General features: G+C 41.9%; 1 protein-coding gene across 1 annotated transcript in view; it reads left to right on the top strand.

The window, feature by feature from the left end:
• The window catches only part of STS (steroid sulfatase), a 77,020-nt gene that overhangs the window by 11,519 nt on the left and 47,405 nt on the right, over window positions 1-18,096 (top strand). Inside the window, exon 5 of the mRNA XM_063084104.1 lies at window positions 7,243-7,379. Coding sequence (XP_062940174.1) covers window positions 7,243-7,379 — 137 coding nt within the window. The remainder of the gene's footprint in view (window positions 1-7,242; window positions 7,380-18,096) is intronic.

Below are 18,096 nucleotides of genomic sequence, written 5' to 3' on the forward strand. Positions count from 1 at the left end.
ATGCTTAGTGACGTTGAGCATTTTTTCATGTGTCTGTTGGCCATTGGTATATTTTCGTTTGAGAAATACCTGTTCAGCTCCTTTGCTCATTTTTTTATTTGGGTTATTTGGTTTTTTGCTGTTAAGTTGTTTGAATTCCTTGTATATCTTGGATATTAATTTTTCGTCAGACGCAGAGTTTGTACATATTTTCTCTCGCTCTGTAGGTTGTCTTTTTGCTCTGTTAATTGTCTCTTTTGCTGTGCAGAAGCTTTTTCGTTTGACATAATCCCATTTGTTTATTTTTCCTTTGGTTGTGTTCTCTGTAATTCTCACATAAGCTCCACCATCAGTGCTGCTGCCATTACCATGGTGATAAGAAGGGTCTAGATAGTCTGAAAAGAAGGTAAAGTCTGTGTGATGATAGGTGAATTTAGCAAGCTAATTTTATTCACAGACCAGGTTTTTTTTTTTCCTTTAGTTCAAGTCAAGGATAAAATGTTAAAAGGTGTCATGCCACTGGGTAAATGAGATTTATGTTTTACGTCATCTTGAATAGAGAGATGAACCTTGGTCATTCTGCTTATGAAAAACCAAAAATGTTGGCTTCTTTCTTCTCTAAATTCAAGAAACGCTGTGCTCCATGGTTAAGAAAGACAATTATGTTTGAAGAAATCGCTGCGTATTTTTCTGTGAAAACATAACACACTCGCTTTGAAGAGTAAATTTTCAAGAACGGCAATGACTTTATACACATCCATGTAATCTGAATAGCTTAGGCAACCCAGTTATTGGATTCATAAATTTATATGAAATTTGCCGTGAGTATTCTGTTCTCCAGGCCCTGGTCTATGTAAGTCGTATCAGCATATTAAACATACGAGGGTACTTGAGAAAGTTCATGAAAAGATTTGCGTGACCTTTTAATTCTGTTTCCCACGAACTTTTTGAAGTGCCCTCATCTGTGTATTTCGAGATGCTATAATTAGAAGTGAAATAAATGCTGATAATTTTTAGTTAACCTCAATATTGGATGATTCTTGTACTTTGTTTGTTTTCTTTAACAAAGAGTCTACAGATGACAAATTCAAAATTTGGATATGATGACGATTTCTATTTTTAATCTCTGACTTCCCAGAGTGATACAAACTCTTCGTCTGACTTTAATGAACCTTGTTCCCTGACCGCTCTCCCTGGGGAAAACCACTGTGACGTTACAATTTTGGAAAGTGCGAGTAACCAGGAGGGACAAAACATCTGCTTGGCCTTAGTGGAGCCTCATGGGGAAGAGTCTCCTCTTCCATTTTCTGGGGCCTGTAGTTTAATGGTAAATAAAAACTCCATGCTACAAGCATTGCTTGTGAAATCATAATTCCGTAATATTAGAGACAGCTGGTTAATGCATCATTGGAAAATATGACCTTTTTTCCTTTCATATGTGCTGCTGTCAGAACTTGGCACAGTCATAATGCTGAAATGCATTTCCAAGGTACCTTCAACCGAGCCTTTCACAGTTCTAGCCAGGCTGTGGTGTAAACAGCCATCACGAATAGCTGTGATTTGGCAAAAAGTGTATTTGGAGTAAAGGGACCTTGGGAGGGTTTTGTTAGTTTAGATACTGGGAGTTTAAGCCAGAAAGGAATAGGGATGATATCGATATTAATTCATTGTAAGAAACATAAATCAGATTAAAGATGAAGGGCAATGCGTGGGGTACACACATACCACACATGTGTGAATATCATACATGTGAATCGCTCAAATGTAAAGCTTAAAGAGTGAATGAATGATCATCAAAGAATCACAGTGTTCAATAACAGTAGATACCACTTGATTTGTTTTTTTTGTGGGCCAACAGGATACACATTTAAGACTGGATGGAGTTTTTTGGGGGGGGGGTTGCGGAGGGCACGGTCTCGTCCAGCTGCTTTTTGTATTTCTAGTGCTCAGGCGTGTCAGCGGAACATCCATTTAATGGATGTGAAATGCATAGGAGGAAGAAATGAACAGCTGGATTGTAAATCCACCTGCTGTACACAGTGGTGGTCACATGAACTCCGGCCTGGTGACTGTTGATGCTGCTGTCTGGTTTATACCAAACTAATTACCAGTGGCAGAGGACACGTGGGAAAAATCAACAGGCATCCCTATTTGCATTTGCATTATTCCTTATGCTGACTCAAGTTGGAACACTAGAGGAATAATAAAGGTCAAACACAGATGACGAACATTATTCTCAACACTGAAAAGTATAGTGTGTGGCAGACAGAATTAAAAAAAAAAAAAAAAAAAAAAAAAACCAATGCCTTAGCCATCTTCTTGCTTGGATTTTCACTCCTGCCTTTATAGAATGTAAATCTTTTTACTCTGAGATTGGAATGATTGCACTTTGCTGGGAAGGCTCTAAGCTGCCTTCTGCATTTTTAACAAATGGACTAAAGTCATGTAGCAGCTGAAAGTTCTATCTTTCCACACAGTGTGCAAGACAGTGGTTATAAATTTTCAAAAGAGTTGTTTACTGAAGTGCTCCAGCTAATAAAAAAGGAGTTAAGCTGCTACTGAGAAATCTCCCTCCCACCAACTTGCTGATGCGTCATTCAGTTTTCAAGGTCGTGGAGGGGAAGGGCGTCCCAGATCTCCTCAGCAAGACTGGCCATTATGTAAATGGCCTTCCCTGCTCTCTCTCAAAAGATGTTTATTGCTAAGCAAGAATTCCGTTACCTGAGAGCAAGCTGTCAGTCATACCCCAGGTGCATGCAAGAAAGATGATGATTTCTGTCTGTCTAGCCCACATTCTCATGCACCGTTGATTATACTTCTATTCCTGGATGGTAAATCTTGGTACAGTGTTTTTCTGCAAGTGGGATATGCTTTTCTGTGTTTTCTGGGTTTACTTTTGTATATAAAACCTAATTGCTCTACTCCAACATCCAGGACACAGATGCATGAAGCATGCATAAAGTGCTGGTGTCTGTGATGTCTCCCCTACAGAATGAAAGTCTACTGCTTTGTAGAGAGATGATAGGAAAAGAATCTATAAATGTGTGCATTTTAATAATAAGCACATTCCCTACTTCCCTTCCATGAAGGGTCCTCCTGCTTTCCAAGTCATTTGAAGACATCATCCAATTCACCTTTTCAGGACAAAAGTCTTGATTGAACTCTGGAATGGTGGGTCTTTGTCTCGATAGCTCTTATGACCTTCCTCATGAACTGGAGTTTAATCTTGGGCTCCCTTATTTGCTTGTTGTGCCATTTTTTTTTTCTTTTCAAACTTTTGGTCAAGAGGATTACCATCCCAAATTGGAGAATCCAAATTAAAACTATATCCTGTCAGTCACATACTGTATTCCCAGCTTTGGCCATATACTGTGTTTGGAAAATTGACTTTCTACGGTTCCATATCTGTTTTTCCTAACTTAAATCTGAAAATAAATGAGAGAACAGATGAGAGTAGAATTGCAGTGAAATTGTCCTCATACATAATATAACTCTCTATTTAGGAACCAGCATAAAGAGTGTCATTTTATGTTCGCTTTGAGGAATTTAAGCCAGTTTTTAGGACCACAGTGTGTTTCTTGAGAAGGAGAAGTAGTTTGTTCATGAGTGAACAGACTTCCTCCATTATGACTATGACAGTGACTTACCAGGCTTCCATGTGTGGTAAACGTCCCGGACTTACCATGGCTCAGTTTCAGTTCATTCAGTTCTTCGAGAACATCTACCCTAGGAGCAGCAAGGACATGGCTTGGTAGTTCACATGTAGATCTCCAGCTAGGGTGACAGTTCCAATGTTTCCAAGGCAACATTAGCATCTCTGCTTCTCTGTCTGAGATATGATGATCAGAGTTACAGACGCTGTGGGTTTTAATCTCATGCCTCCTACCTCCAGTTACTGTTGAGTGGCGGGTCAAGTCCAAACATTAAAAAACCTTTGTTTTATTTTATTTGGCTTTTTTGGTTGTAAAATAATAACAACATTTGTTCATTTTATACTCTCATAAAAAAAAAAAAATGACGATTTGCCACCAAGTGCTGGAATGATTAAAACAATGGTCAGCAATAACTTTCTGGATTTGAACTACCTGCTTTCAGAGAACAGGAGATGCCTGGCTCAGCTCTCATTCCACGTGTGATGTTTTGTGCTTCTTTTCTGTTTTGAAGGACTAGGGGTTAATAAATGCAAGGACTGGGTTTAAAAGGGAAGTGTTCCAGCCAGTAGAATTGAGGAGTTCGCCCAGAAGAAGCTACGCACAAGGGCTAACGGAGCCCGAGTTGTATTAACATCAGGAGGTGACAAATGCACATGGAAAAACAAACATCGATTATTTTTAAGCTAACGTCATAAGAGTAGGATTTGAAATGTTTATGGTCCTTGTGAGGAGTTAAGGTATTCAAAATTATATGAAGGCAAAATTAATGGAATGAAATGAATTGTTTCTTTATAGCCTTTACTGGCCGGCAAAGACGTCAAACATAAGGCACGATCTCTTCAAAACGACAAGAGACTTAGTAAGGAGAAGAGTTTGGTGTAGTAATCCCTACCCTAGAGCAACGTGCACATAAGCCATGCTATGTTCACAAATCTTTGAACTTCACTCAACTGCTGGGGGCAAGGGTTGAAACTGAGAAAGCTAATGCAGTATTTCATCCAGCGACAGAGATTTCCTGGACGTGCGCTACCTGCCAATCACTGTGCTGGTGGCAGAAACACACAGATGGAAATGACGTGCCCCAGCTCATAGTCCAGCAGGAGAAGAGAGAATCTAAGCAGTTCTTGTGCAGTGGAGCGTGTGCTTTATTAGAAATCTCCCTCATTCACTCATTCATGTGGCAGTGTTGCCGAGCTCCTCGGGGCAGGCATTGTCCAAGGGCCTAGGTGTTCAATTGAAGACTCGTGCCCCAGGGTGCTCAGCCCTCATGTGGCTGCCTGGGAAGCAGGGAACAGCCTCTTGCAGGAGGTGGCATTTGAGATGGCTTCTGAGAGGAGGAGTTTACATGTTAGGCAGAAAGACGATCGTGTTCAGGGCATGCAGCTGAGAACGTGCAAGCTGTGTTTGCTACTAGTCGACACATTGGGTTGGAGTTTTGGGTGTGTGAGAGAGTATTGGCATTAGGATGACGCGTCACCAGAACTCTTCGTGTTTTGATGACGAACCCGAAGGCTAGATATCTAAGGAATCCACTCGCACTAACAGATGTGCTTCAAGGAAGGTCTAGGACAGGGCTGAGATCAAGGCATGGTTCGGCAGCGGCTCTCGCTAAGAGATAAGGCTTGTGCCCCTGTGCATGAGGATTCCTGCATCTCCAAGAGCTGCGTCCACCCACCTCGGGACATGGGCATGCCTCCTGTGCCCCGACAGCCTTCCAAAAGACCACTACTTCAATATTTTAGCAGGAAAGGAATTGCTGATCACCTCCCAGACAGAGGTAAAGATGTGAAACTGAAATGCAGTAGTGAGGACGTTCCTCCCAGGCCAACTCAATGGAAAGAAGCAGCAATGGGACTTGCTGATCCCTTGCAGCAGACCCGGTCATGAACCCTCAGAGCTTCACATGGGCACCTCGCTCACGGCCCTTGTGGCTAAGGGCCACATGTTGGCAGCGACTCATGACTCACTACCACCTGTGTGTTCTGATTGATTTAATCAGAGTAGGTTTAGGTACACGCTGAGCTCACAAATCTTGCAATGCTGTTTGTCTCTCTAAATTACGCTGTTGGTTTGGGCCAGTTTGAGAAATGTTTTATTTAAGTTGTAAAATTTCAGTATTGACAATTGAGTTGTTCGTTCCGGGAGACTTGTTCTATTGTAGAGAGGAGCACTAAGACAGAACACAGAGTGGAACTGGCATTAAAAAGGTGTTGGGAAGCATAGTAATTCACCCTTACCTGCGGGAGATTCGTGCCAAGATCACGGCGGATGCCTGAAACCGCGGATAGTACTGAACCCTGTGTAGACTGTCTTTTTTCCTATACATACATGCCTATGATAAAGTTTTAAGTAACAGATTAATAACAATGACTAATAATAAAATAGGACAATTATAACACTATGCCAGCATCACTACTCGTGTGCTTTGGGGCCATTATTAAGTAAGATAAGGTGACTTGAACACAAGCCCTGCCATACCTTAATAATTGATCTGATAACCAAGACGACTACTAAGTGACTTACGGGCAGCGGGGAGCGACTGCTCCGGGGATAGGCTGGACAGAGGGTTGATTCATGTCCTGGAAGAATGGGGTGGGAGGCTCGAGGTTTCATCACACTGCTCAGAACAGTGTGCAATTTAAAACTTATGGATTGTTTCTGGAATCTTTCATTTAATATTTTCAGAGCACAGTTGACCAAGGATAACTGAAACTGCAGAAAGTAAAGCCGCAGATAAAGGAGGGGGGTACTGCAGTTGATGACTCGAGATGCTGTCTATTCTAGGTAGTAATACACGTGTGTATATACGTGTGTGTGTGTGTATGGGTGGGTTTATATGTGTGTATATATGTGTGGACGTGTGCATATGTGTGTAAAGTGTGGTTGTGTATGTGTGTCCACACGTGTGTATATACATACATGTGTATATGTGTGGGTGTATGCGTGTGCATGTATGTGCACGTATGTGTGTATATGCATGTGGGGGGTGTATATGTGTGGTTGTATATGTGCATGTGTGTGTATGTGTGGGTGTATATGTTTGTATGTATATATGTCCTTGTGTGATTGTATATATGTGTGCCTGTGTGTGTATGTGCATGTGTATTTGTGGGTGTATATATGTATATGTGTGTATGTGTGACTATGTGTATGCACGTGTGTGTGTGAATATATGAGAGTACTTCAAAAAGTTCGTGGAAAAATTGAATTAAAACTAAATCCTTTCATGAACTTTTTGAAGACCCCTTGTATTCCTCCCCTCCAAAGAGAGTACTATTTTCAAGGTGTTTGAATTTATATTAATCACCATAGAGAGAGGGAAGAATAAAATCCCTCTTAAAAAAAAAAAATCAATCCAGGCACTTTTCTGTTATGTTTCTTCCTGAGTTACATTGCTGGAGAGTGTCTCGATGGCATGGTTTCAGTTTGCTGATCATACAGGGTCACAATAAGCCACTTCATACAGATACCATGGAGGTGTGCTTTTCACTGAATAAAAAGGTGATCTATTAGGCCGTTAAATTGTGGTATTTTGTTAATTTTCAAATGGCATCTTATAATCATAGGTCGTCCTTATGTTGCCCTTGGCCTTTTGTTTTGCATCTTGCAGGAACACTGAGAGGCCGTTCCTGCTTTTCCTGTCTTACCTTCACGTGCACACGGCGCTCTTTTCCTCCAAGGAGTTCACCAGCAAAAGCCAGCACGGCCCCTACGGGGATGCGGTGGAGGAAATGGACTGGAGCATTGGTACGTGGGTCTTCCCTGTGCACCTGTCCCTGCGCATGTGGGCAGCGGCTCCCTGTCTTCCTCCTTCTGTTTTATTTCCTGTGAATTCCTGTGAATTGCTGCCCATGCCTTGATAGATGGCAAACGTGTGTGGGTGTGTTTAGCAAACGTTAATTCTGAAAGGTGGACAGAAAGTATCTTGGGCCCAGTGTGCGTGTTCACGGTGGCCAGTGGATGCACAACAGGGAAGTGTGGGTCTGTGGGCTGGTGGTCGAGGAGATTAGAGGAGAGAAGGAGCCCAGCATTTGTCCTTGTCGTGGCTTATACTATTAGCAATGAAATGCAAACGATGCCATGTCATTAGCAAAGTTACACGAGTGCTGGGTTTTGGATCCAGAATACCTGCTGCTGGCCACGAGCCTCCCAAGGCAACAGCCACAGGGTCCCCCTCAGATACACCTGTCAGGGCCAGATCCGTGGACCGAGGTTCTGTCTCCTGGAACTCACATTCTTCTTGCTGCATCTGCAGACTGGGAACATTTCCCTGTTTGTCCTTTCTACCTCTTTCTAAGCAAATAACCATGTTTCTGAGAAATGTGTCATTTTTCAGAGACACTGAGAAACCTTCTTCTGGAGGCTCTATTTAAAAATATATGTCTTCCATGTCTGAATGAGTTGATCGTCAGCATGCTTTTATTTTCTTTTGCCTAGCTAAGCAAGCGTGGGTCTATTCCCTAGAGTTCAGGGGAGGCCATAGTATGTGGGCTTCCCAAAGCAATGGACTGAACTTCTCGCAGAGTGTCAGTCTGTGCTTTTACATTGCTACGTCCATCCGGGCAGAACCCGAGAGATAAGAGACATTTGTTGTCCAAATGACACCCACCAGCCAGACTGCTTAAGACTTGTATATATTTGTTTGCTTTTCCTTTTTCCCCCTTTCTCTTGTTCGTCCCTTCTTTTCTTTTTGTGCATTATATCGATAGTTTCCGGCTTTGAAATCGAGTTGTTTTGGAAATTTGTGAACGTTGCCACAGAGTTCTGTTTCTTGGTTTGTTTTAAGCAGCAGGTTGAATGTGGTCACATACTGTGGGAATTATAAGAAAAGGCGTTGTTTTGTTTTAAATCATGAAAAGAGCACCCTGGACCCTTGCTGCAGCTTCTAGATCTTTCTTTCACTGTCTCTGTGAACTTGGGAGATGGCTTAAAACTCTATGTCTCTTGCTTCTTGTCTGGGTATGAAGAATCCAGATTAGGCAAATTCTAAGTTTCTTTCCTCTCTATCAGTCTGCGATTCTATAAAATAACAAGAGTGACTACCAATGATAAATATTAGCTAGCAAAAACAAAACCAGAACATTCTCCCCAACAAGATTTATAAGAAGAATGTACTGTGTTCAGGGCTGTTACGTATACCTATACAAGCCCACCTCCTGTCATTTTTTTTCTTTCCTAAAATACTGCATGTAAATCAATTTACATTTTTTACATCTTAGCAGGATAAGTCAGTAGAATATATTTTGTAGTGTAAATCAGTGGAATATTTTATCTCTTTAATAAGCATTCTATTTTAATGTGTCAGGTTTTTTATGCAACTCTAAGACTTCGCTCGTTGGCCAGGAAGCAAGCTTGTGTTATCATCACACTTACTGATTAATTTTTATTTAATTATTATGATACGTATGCCTACTGTGACTCATGTAACAGTATAAATTCCAGCGTTGTTCTATGACTAGTTCCCTCTGGAATATTTGGAGAGTATTTTTCAATCTTTGAGATCTGCATGAGACCTTGATATAATATTTATAGATGACTGTGTTCTTCCTTTTTTTGCTAAAAGATAAAATCCTTGCCCTGAGGCATTACATTAATTTCTGAGGAAATTTTTCATTGTTTTATAAATCCAATATATCTGAGTGTTTTGAGGAACATTTCTTTCTTCCAAGAAGGGCCTTTTGTTACTACACGGCAGGGGACTATAGCATTCTGAATCATTACGTGGTAAAATAAAAGGGGGATATTTGCTCAAAAAGAAATGCTCTCTGCACCAAGGACAGCAGAAATAAAGGCAGCTAACTAGAAAGGGCACGTCTCAGTCATTCAGAGTGTTTTCTTTCAACGTTTTTGAGGACAGCATAATTATATGGAGGGTTTCTCTCTGCACGGAAGGTTTCTGTGTGTCTTGAAAGGTGTACTCATAACAAAGAACCCTTATTGTTGAATTGCCCACCATGGCCAGTTCCACCCCACGTCATTTTGGTTTATTGCCTTTTTCATAGCTGTGCAATTGCTTTATCTTGTATTGTTGTAGTAACTGGAGAAAGACTGACTCTACAGATATGAGGGGAGGGCTACACAAGGTGCCCCTCACTAAAACCACACAGGGGTCTTTAAGATCCTGGAGCTGCTGTGCAAATGTGAGGGGCAGTCAACATTTTTTTTTAATCATCTCAGTTACTGCCTCAATAGAGAGCTGGCCCCACATCTGGCCTGGATGTCACATGGGTCACCTCCCTCTGTGCAGCCAGTGGTCCATGCAGCAGGTAGCATTCTAATTATTCCCATTCCTCAGGAAAGGCAGGTGAGGCTCGGAGAAGGTTAAGTACACCCACCGCAGCTGACAGAATTCATAATGGATGAGGAGGTGTCCCACCCAGAGCCTGGAGTCCATGCCACTTTATTCCAGTTCTTTCCACATAATAAGGCTGCGTTATAGCCATGCACAGTCAACTATAAATCTCAGGGGAAGAGCTAATTTGTTCATTAGTCATGTTTCTTGGATGCTGACCATGTGCCTAGTTGGTTTTTTTTGGGGGGGGAGGGGAGATGCAGTGATGATAAGACTATTGGTTTCAGGGAACAGAGAGGCTACTAAAGGACTTAAGATTCTTCGAAGGAGTCTTATAATAATGCACGGCAGAAAGTGAAGACCATCCTGAGCATGGTGCAGATAAAGTGCTTGAGTAGTTTGGACAGAGGGTGGTGTATGTGGCCAAGGGAAACAGCCAGCCTCATCATTTCAGCAGGAGACATACACAGTGGAATCCCTTGGGACATCGCAGTGGTCTCGCAAAGTCTGATTTTCGATCCCAATTAATTCTGAAGCAGCCAAGAGAGTGTTGGAGAGGAACAAGTATGTAAAATCATATTGTTTTCAAATGCATGCCAAGCATTTTGGGGTGCGTCCTTCTGGTTGATTTTCTTGCTTTGGAACTGGAATGACATCTACCATCTACATGTGCATGGATGGGGGTGCGGGTAGAGGAGCAGGAGGGACAAGCATAGTTCTCTGCAGTCATTTCTCATCTGCAGCATATACCATCATTGTGATTGCAGCTCCGGTGGGTTAGGCAGAATTTGCATGCAGTCAGCATTTATTTGGAGCCCCAGGCTATTAATAGAACCCACGAAGGAATCATAAATCAGCACTTGCTCAGGATTATACTAGCAAATTTTGCATTCTTACAAAGAGAAATGCAAGTGGACCACAATAAGGTGAACGATAAAACAAATCTCTGGCTTGAAATCAAACTTTCCTATTCAAAATAATAATAATAATAACAACAACAACAACAACAACAACAACAACAACAACAATAATAATAATAATAATAATAATAATAATAATAAAGCCCTGCCACTGCTAGGGGTTGGAATCAAATGGTTTGTATAAGAAGATGCTTTCAAATAAGAACAGTGAGTCTTTCTCCTTTGATGAAAGAAACACCAGCGTCCTCGTGGGGTTCAGGAAGTCTCCATGAGTTTGCTGGTGAATTGCTTGTGATCTGTAACCTGGCACCCCCTAGTGGCTAAGTCTAGCAAGGCAGCCCTCAGTTTCTCCTTTTTGATTTTCTTACCCCCTGGGGCTCCGGACAGTGCCACCACCCGTGGGCATGAAGAAAACAACCTGGAAAAAAAAAGAAATAAGGGATGAATTCATGAAGGATGAGCTGGGGCATGGCAGAGCGTGAAGTCCTCTTTACCGTGCCTGATATTTGGTTAAGCACATGTCACAACTCAAGGTAGCGGCACTAGCCACTCATTCAACCCCCCTTGATAGACGGAGAATAAATTGGAGCATCTTGTTCCAAGAAGTCAAGATAGTGGCAAGAACCTCAAGAGAACTCTGCCAATAGGCAGCCATCAGTATCCATCTAAGCCCCTCAAATGCACAGCATAATTCTAACTGGAGTCTGGCTTATGGGACATGGTTCTAATGGACTATCCATTTTTAAATGGACTTTTTCCAGGGCTGTTGGACAAACATCGTTGTGGGAGTGTGGAATGCAACATCCAATGAATAACCCCTCAGCTAACAGGTTCATTGACCTGCACAAGAGTGCTCTGTAGACGTACGTGCTTATGTCGCGCTTATGTAGATGACATCTGCTTTAGAATCCTACAGACCAGGCACAGAGCAGGTGCTCAATAAATAATTTCTAAAAGTGAAATCATGAAGGTCGGCTGCCTGATATTTGCAAAGCCTGATCTAAGGTGCCAGGAATTGCTAGGAAAACAGTCATGAATAAGGCCAGTGTGCCTTTCTCCCATATATTTAGATAATGCTCCAACCAGGGGAGCAGATAGGATTACCCTGCAGGAGTGTTTAAGGAGCTTCTAACCCACAGTTTATCTCTGTCTAAATCCAAGATAACAGTTTAGAAATCAGCCTTCATGTCTCTGCTGCTTGAAAACTTTAAGACCTGAAAAAGCAATGCCTGTGTTCTGTTGGCCATTCTTTTCTTCAATACAGAAGGTAGCCTTGACCACGAGACTGTCTTTCCCTTGAGGTTCATGTGTCACTGCCCTGCCTCGAATTTCTTAAACCTTCTTATTTTTGATCAATGGGGCCATCAGAAGAAAACTGAGAGCAGCTGGAGACTGAGTGGAAAGACTGGGAGAAGAGGGGTCCTGGAATTCAGGGGTGAAGAGCATTTCAAGGAAGGAGCATGAACAGTTGTGTCTTTCAGAGACATCGAGAAGGGGTGATGTGGCTGCTACAAACTTTAGAACCGTAGTGGATTGTGGAGGGAGTGATGTTTGAGTTGCCGCGGTCCATAAGGTTGGATGGCTTTTTTGAGAGAAACGGAGGAATCTGCCTAAGGGGATGACTCATCGGGCTGCGTCTGAGCTCAGCTGTGCTGGAGACCATGAGTTGGGTGGTGGCATCGGTATGTGGAATTGTGTGATTTTCAGTCCTGTGCAGGGACGGGGAGTAGGGTCACTGAATTGATGGATGACTGAAATTTGGCCAGGGGGACTGTCACAAAAGAAGCCTGGGCAACAGGCATTGGAAGGTTAGCAAGAGAAGACTGAGGTGGCAGATTATGGGAGAAGAGGAGGCTGGTGGCCTGGGAGGAGATGGACTGGAGATCCCAACAAGACAGGAGGCAAGGTGTGGGAAGGTTGGCGCAAGAGTGAAAGTGTTTCAACTCCTGAGGTAGAGTATTTTGGGTATTCCCAAGTCTGTGGCATGCCTGCGGGATGATGGAAGGCAGGTTCCTGGTGTTGACATCCCGGAATTGGGAAGCCAGCGTGTTCTGCGGGTCCTCCATGTGACAGCTCACCAGCAAAGATGCTGAGCTCGGCTGGAGGTCTTGTCATGGTTCTGCCTAATCAGCTTCCTTTGCTTCCAGGGAGGAGATTTATGGCTGGTCATGGAGAGGGCCGGAAAGTAGAGCTATTTTGCACCACACGTGCATGAACTGAGCCTCCCATATTCTCAAACACGCAAAACTGAGACCGGACCGTTATTTCAGGGGTTGGTCACCAGCCAACCTTCCAGGTTTTTGACAGGTTTTAGGGAATAAGGAGGTTACTGTGCACTCAAAAGCAAGCTGGCATCTGTCGGCTCCACAGTGATGGTGACAGAAGGACCAAGAGCTAAATGCCAAGAACACACCACTCACATCTTCTCAGAGCTGTGGTGCGTGTCCCACAGGGGTTTGCACAGGGAAGTGATGAGGACCAGGACCTGGAAGCATTTTGTCTTAAAACTCTTAAGCTTTTGAAGAAAAACAAGTGTATTCCCTGGTCTCTCATTGGCTTCCACGGTGAAGGTTGGATGTGGTGAGAATTCGTAAACATGTTTCTAATTTTCCTTCTGTTTAACCATGCGCTGCATGTCGAGCTCAAATGAAAATAAAAAAATAAAGCAGCATGGCGCTGGCTGCAGATGGCTAGGATTTTATTCCGGTTTTGTCTCACATACCACGCTGTACTACTTTTGCCCATATATCTGAGTAAATTCCCCATGCAGATTGACTTTGGAAAGTGGAACTATTAAAGAATGCCAGAAAATACAGTGAGATGTATTTATCTGATACAGAGTTGAGCAAGGTCTTTCTAAGCATAAGAGCCAAAGAATAAATAAATCATAAAGGAAAGGATTGCCAGATTTTACTACGTGATATCTAAAGTTTCCTAATGTCGAATAAAAGGTGAACATCAACTGAACCAAAAGACCAATGATGAACCAGTTAAAAAGCATTGCAACATCGATATAAAATAAAAACAAAATCCCTGAAATAAAGAAAGAGCTTGTACAAGGCAAGTAATAAAAAGATAAATATCAGAAAAATACATTGGTCGTACCAATTTACTGTGCCAGTTCACTACACATTTTACAGCATTGAGCGTTACGATTCACTTAGAAAATATTTGCTAAAATGATGAGAGGACAACTTTAAAAACAAAAATTACATATACCATGTTATACTGATTCCTTAACAGATCAGACATTTTTCTTGTATTTTAAAAAAATAATCAAACTACAAAAAAAAATTTATTGCACGTTTTCTTCAGCCCCAATATTCCTGGGGCAACGTGATGAAGTGCTCCAGCCCCCAAATCTTTCATGGGTTTGTCACTGGTACCATATCATTGTTATTCGAGCTTACAACATATATTTTAAATATTCACCCAACACTTTTCATTTCTGAATCCCAAGGCATGTATGACACAATGATTAAAACTCAACTCGAGCAAAAAATAGGACTTTATTTTCACACTGGTGTTTTTCTACATTGGAAAAAAATTTTGAAAGGCTTTAAGTTGTGTGTGCATGTGTTTGCACATGGCATTTTCACATTTTCTCTTTTAAATCACACTTTAAAAAAATGAGGTTGTAAAATCTACTTAATTCAATAACTTGAATGTGATGCTAATTCCCCAAAGTGGAAAATTCAGTTAAAAAAAAAAAAAAAGCCACTAGTTTACACAGACTATCAAATCTTGCTATGTGCTTGGAATAGTAGATTACCTCTGGATCAGATGAAATATGACCTCCAGTCCTATCATTGTAAACGCTTGTTATGGAAATAATCATAAACTCAAGTATACAGAGGAACTGTATCTTCCCAGAGACTTTTGACAGGGGCTGGCATTAAGTCACCCCCACCTAATGAATGCTTTTTTTTTTTTTTTTTTTTTTTTATTCAAGCAGATCTAGATAGACAGGAGAGAAATGAAATAGTTTCCATTACAGACCACTGTTTACTTGAATGCAAGATACATGAGGTTTTGAAACTCAGGAAAACGTCCAAGAGTTGATGACAACCCCTCTGTTGTAAAGAAATGACTCATACAAACTCACTTATGGGTGACTCTCTTTCCATAATTGTCAAACATATTTAATAAAGGAACAGTATAAAAATCACGTTTAGTTACAGGCTCCATTGCAAAGGTACACTGTAAGCCTCCAGACTAGTGCTGTTACACTGTTTGGGAGTGTTTCCTGGATACTTCCAAAATACAGGGCTTCCTCAAAGAGTATGTGCAATATTGTTACTGGAATGTAATTTTGTCTAGGTTCCTACTCCTTCCATCCCTGCAGGAAGAAAATAAATGTACGATAAACGAAAACACAATCATGTAGGTGGAGATTTTCTATTGATTGTTCCTTGCAGAACTGTGTGTTTGGGGAGTCTCTGTGAGTGGCTGGGCACAGGCTGGAGGGGATTGTAGGTGTGTGATGCTTGCTCGTGGCCTGGAATTCATATTTTCCTTGCACGCTCCTCTGTTGGGTGGCTTTCTGCTCATGCACGGGCCCTCCTGTATCAGGACAAGGCTGCTGAGAGCTGAGTTCTGTGGTTGTGTGCAGCGCAAGGGCAGAGCTCAGGGTGCACAGGGAAGCAGCATCCCACATACCCATTTGCAACATAAACAAAAATTTTATGCTTGAAATAGTAGCTTAGCATGTGTTTTTTTTTTAATTGTTTTCCCCACCTTGTGTGACTTTTTTTTTCTGATTACCAAAGTAATCCGTATTATACAAAACCAAAGAATACAGACACGAACACAGGGATGGCTGCATGTAATCTCACCCCCAGAAACTAACCTCATTAACAGTGTACTGCCTGGGCTTCATTTTTAATGTGTTGCCAGTACTATAGAATAATATTAAGACATGACGTCTTATTAAGAATATGTTACATAGACTCTATAAACTGTTTTGCAGTTGTCTCACTGAACTATACATTTGGGCCTTTTAAAATTTCAGCATTTCAATTATCATTTCATCTTTCTCAGAGTGTGACTGATTTAACCATCCCTCTCTGAGGGACATTTGAGTTTGCCCCATTATTTATTTTTATTTCAAGCGACGCTAAAGTGAGTATTCTTTTCTGTAAAGCTGTGTGAACATGTGGGAACAATTTTGAAATAAAAACTCGGCAAAATTAAGATGCTGGACCAAAAAGTATAAACAAACTTAGTTTGATTAGATATTGCCTAAAATAGTACACTGCTTTTTTTTCACCCTGTTGATAGAACACCCATTGATGATCTAGGAGAATACTAATTTCCTCATACTCTAACCAACCCTAGATCTTATCCTCTTTGATGCGTGTCAGGTGAAAAATGCTATTTCATTACTGAAGTTTTTCTTTCTATAGCATACAGGGTTGAGACTCTATACAATTTAATCCATGGTTGTATTTCTTCTTCTAAGAATTCTCTGTTCATATTCTTTGGAACTTTTGTTTTGGATTGTAGGTCTATTTCTTATTGATTTTTATGGATTATCTACACATTAAGGACATGAATACTTCAGTCATTGTAAGTTGCAGATATTTTTTCTACTTTTTTTGCCTTTTCATTTTATTTATGGAGACTTTTGTGATTAACTCTCATGGTCAAACTTGAACTTTTCTTCATGGTGTCTAGCATTTACGGTTGGCTAAAAAAACCCAAAAAGCTTTCCTTAATCCCCATCCTCCTCAAATTATATACCTTTTCTCTTGTATTTTTCTCAATATGTTATGGCCTCATGTTTTACAGTTTGATATTTGACCTATGGAAAGAAATGTGTGTGTGCATGTGTGTATGCATGTGTATCTACACGTGTGTACGTGTGTGTGGGTATGAGTGTTGAGGACCATGTGTTGTCATGGTGGCTCAGTACTCTTGGCTGCTGTGGGACCTCTCAGAACGTGAGTAGAACAAGTTTTGGTGGCCCTATGCTGTCCTTTGTTTCTAGGTAGTAGCATCCAGTTAGGACCCTTTCTGCAAAGTCTATGCTGACGGTTGTAGTAATGACATCACTGTAACCCATGTGGACCAGCACAGGCTGATTTATCAGGCAAGGACCCCCATGAGCAGACAGCAGTGATCAGCTCATATCTGTGCTGTCACCACAGGAGGTCTGTGGTCAAGCCAAGCTCCCCCCACTTGCAGACAAGGTACTGATGGTAGTCGTGGTGGTTGCCCGCCAGATGAATGAGGACTGCCATGGAAAGTTACAACTTCTAGACCTTTCAAGGGATGCCTGCAGTTGCTGGGAGCTGGTAGTGGCTTCTGACAACCCCACTGTCAGACCAGCTGCTGTAGCCCCCACTTCTGTGTAGGGTCTTGGGAGGAGGTGGGGGCAGTCAGGTTGGGGAGTTCCCCTGGTCCCATGCAGCAACAACAGTGATCTGCAACCCTCAGAGCAGGTGAGCTGGGGTGGGGGACAGCCAGCAGCATCCAGATAGTGCCTCTTAGGGAGGGCAGGCATGGTGGCCATGCCCCTCCAGTAGCCGTTTTCCTCTGGAGCTGCTACAGAACTTTGAGACCAAGCAAGGAGGGGGGGATTTCCCCAGTTGTCCCCAAAGGGAGGTTCCTGCTTGGCTCTCAGACATTTTGCCTGGGCCATAAGGAGGGAGCAGATGTCTGGTGCTACTCCTCATCCTGCTGTCACCTGCGTGGTCTCACCTGCATCCAGGTGTGCGACTGTGACCTTGCTCAGATTCCCATGATGGTTGTGAATTCAGTTATGTTTCTTCTAGAGCAGTTGTCTCACCTTTGGAAGGGGAGTTAGGAAAGGGAAAGAGGTAGAAACTTGTTTCTAACATCATGTTTCTAGAATCATGTCCATCATGTTTCTAGAATCTTCTAAAACCAGTGTTAAAGCTATATGGGTTTCTACATTGAGAAAAGAGGAAAAAATAGAAACACCTAAAGGGATCATTTGAAGACATTTATACCCCATTGTTGAATGTGTTATTTAATCAAAAACAAATGATTCTTGATCTGAGCCTTTTCTTTGGCATAATGAGACTATTTTCAAAAACCAGGAGGCTCTTCATGTGTGGGTGGCATTAAGTTTCAAGTTCATTGCTTGGTGCCTGTCTTTCCTCCTAGCTCTTTTGGTTTGCACAGCCACTTCAGACTTTGTCCTGTGACACCCCACCACCTGCTCTGCTAATAATAAGGATACTGTGCATTACTAAAAAACACACTGCCTGTAACCTCCCGGTCACTG

The sequence above is a fragment of the Cynocephalus volans genome, chromosome X, assembly GCF_027409185.1.
Source record: "Cynocephalus volans isolate mCynVol1 chromosome X, mCynVol1.pri, whole genome shotgun sequence".
NCBI lineage: Eukaryota > Metazoa > Chordata > Mammalia > Dermoptera > Cynocephalidae > Cynocephalus > Cynocephalus volans.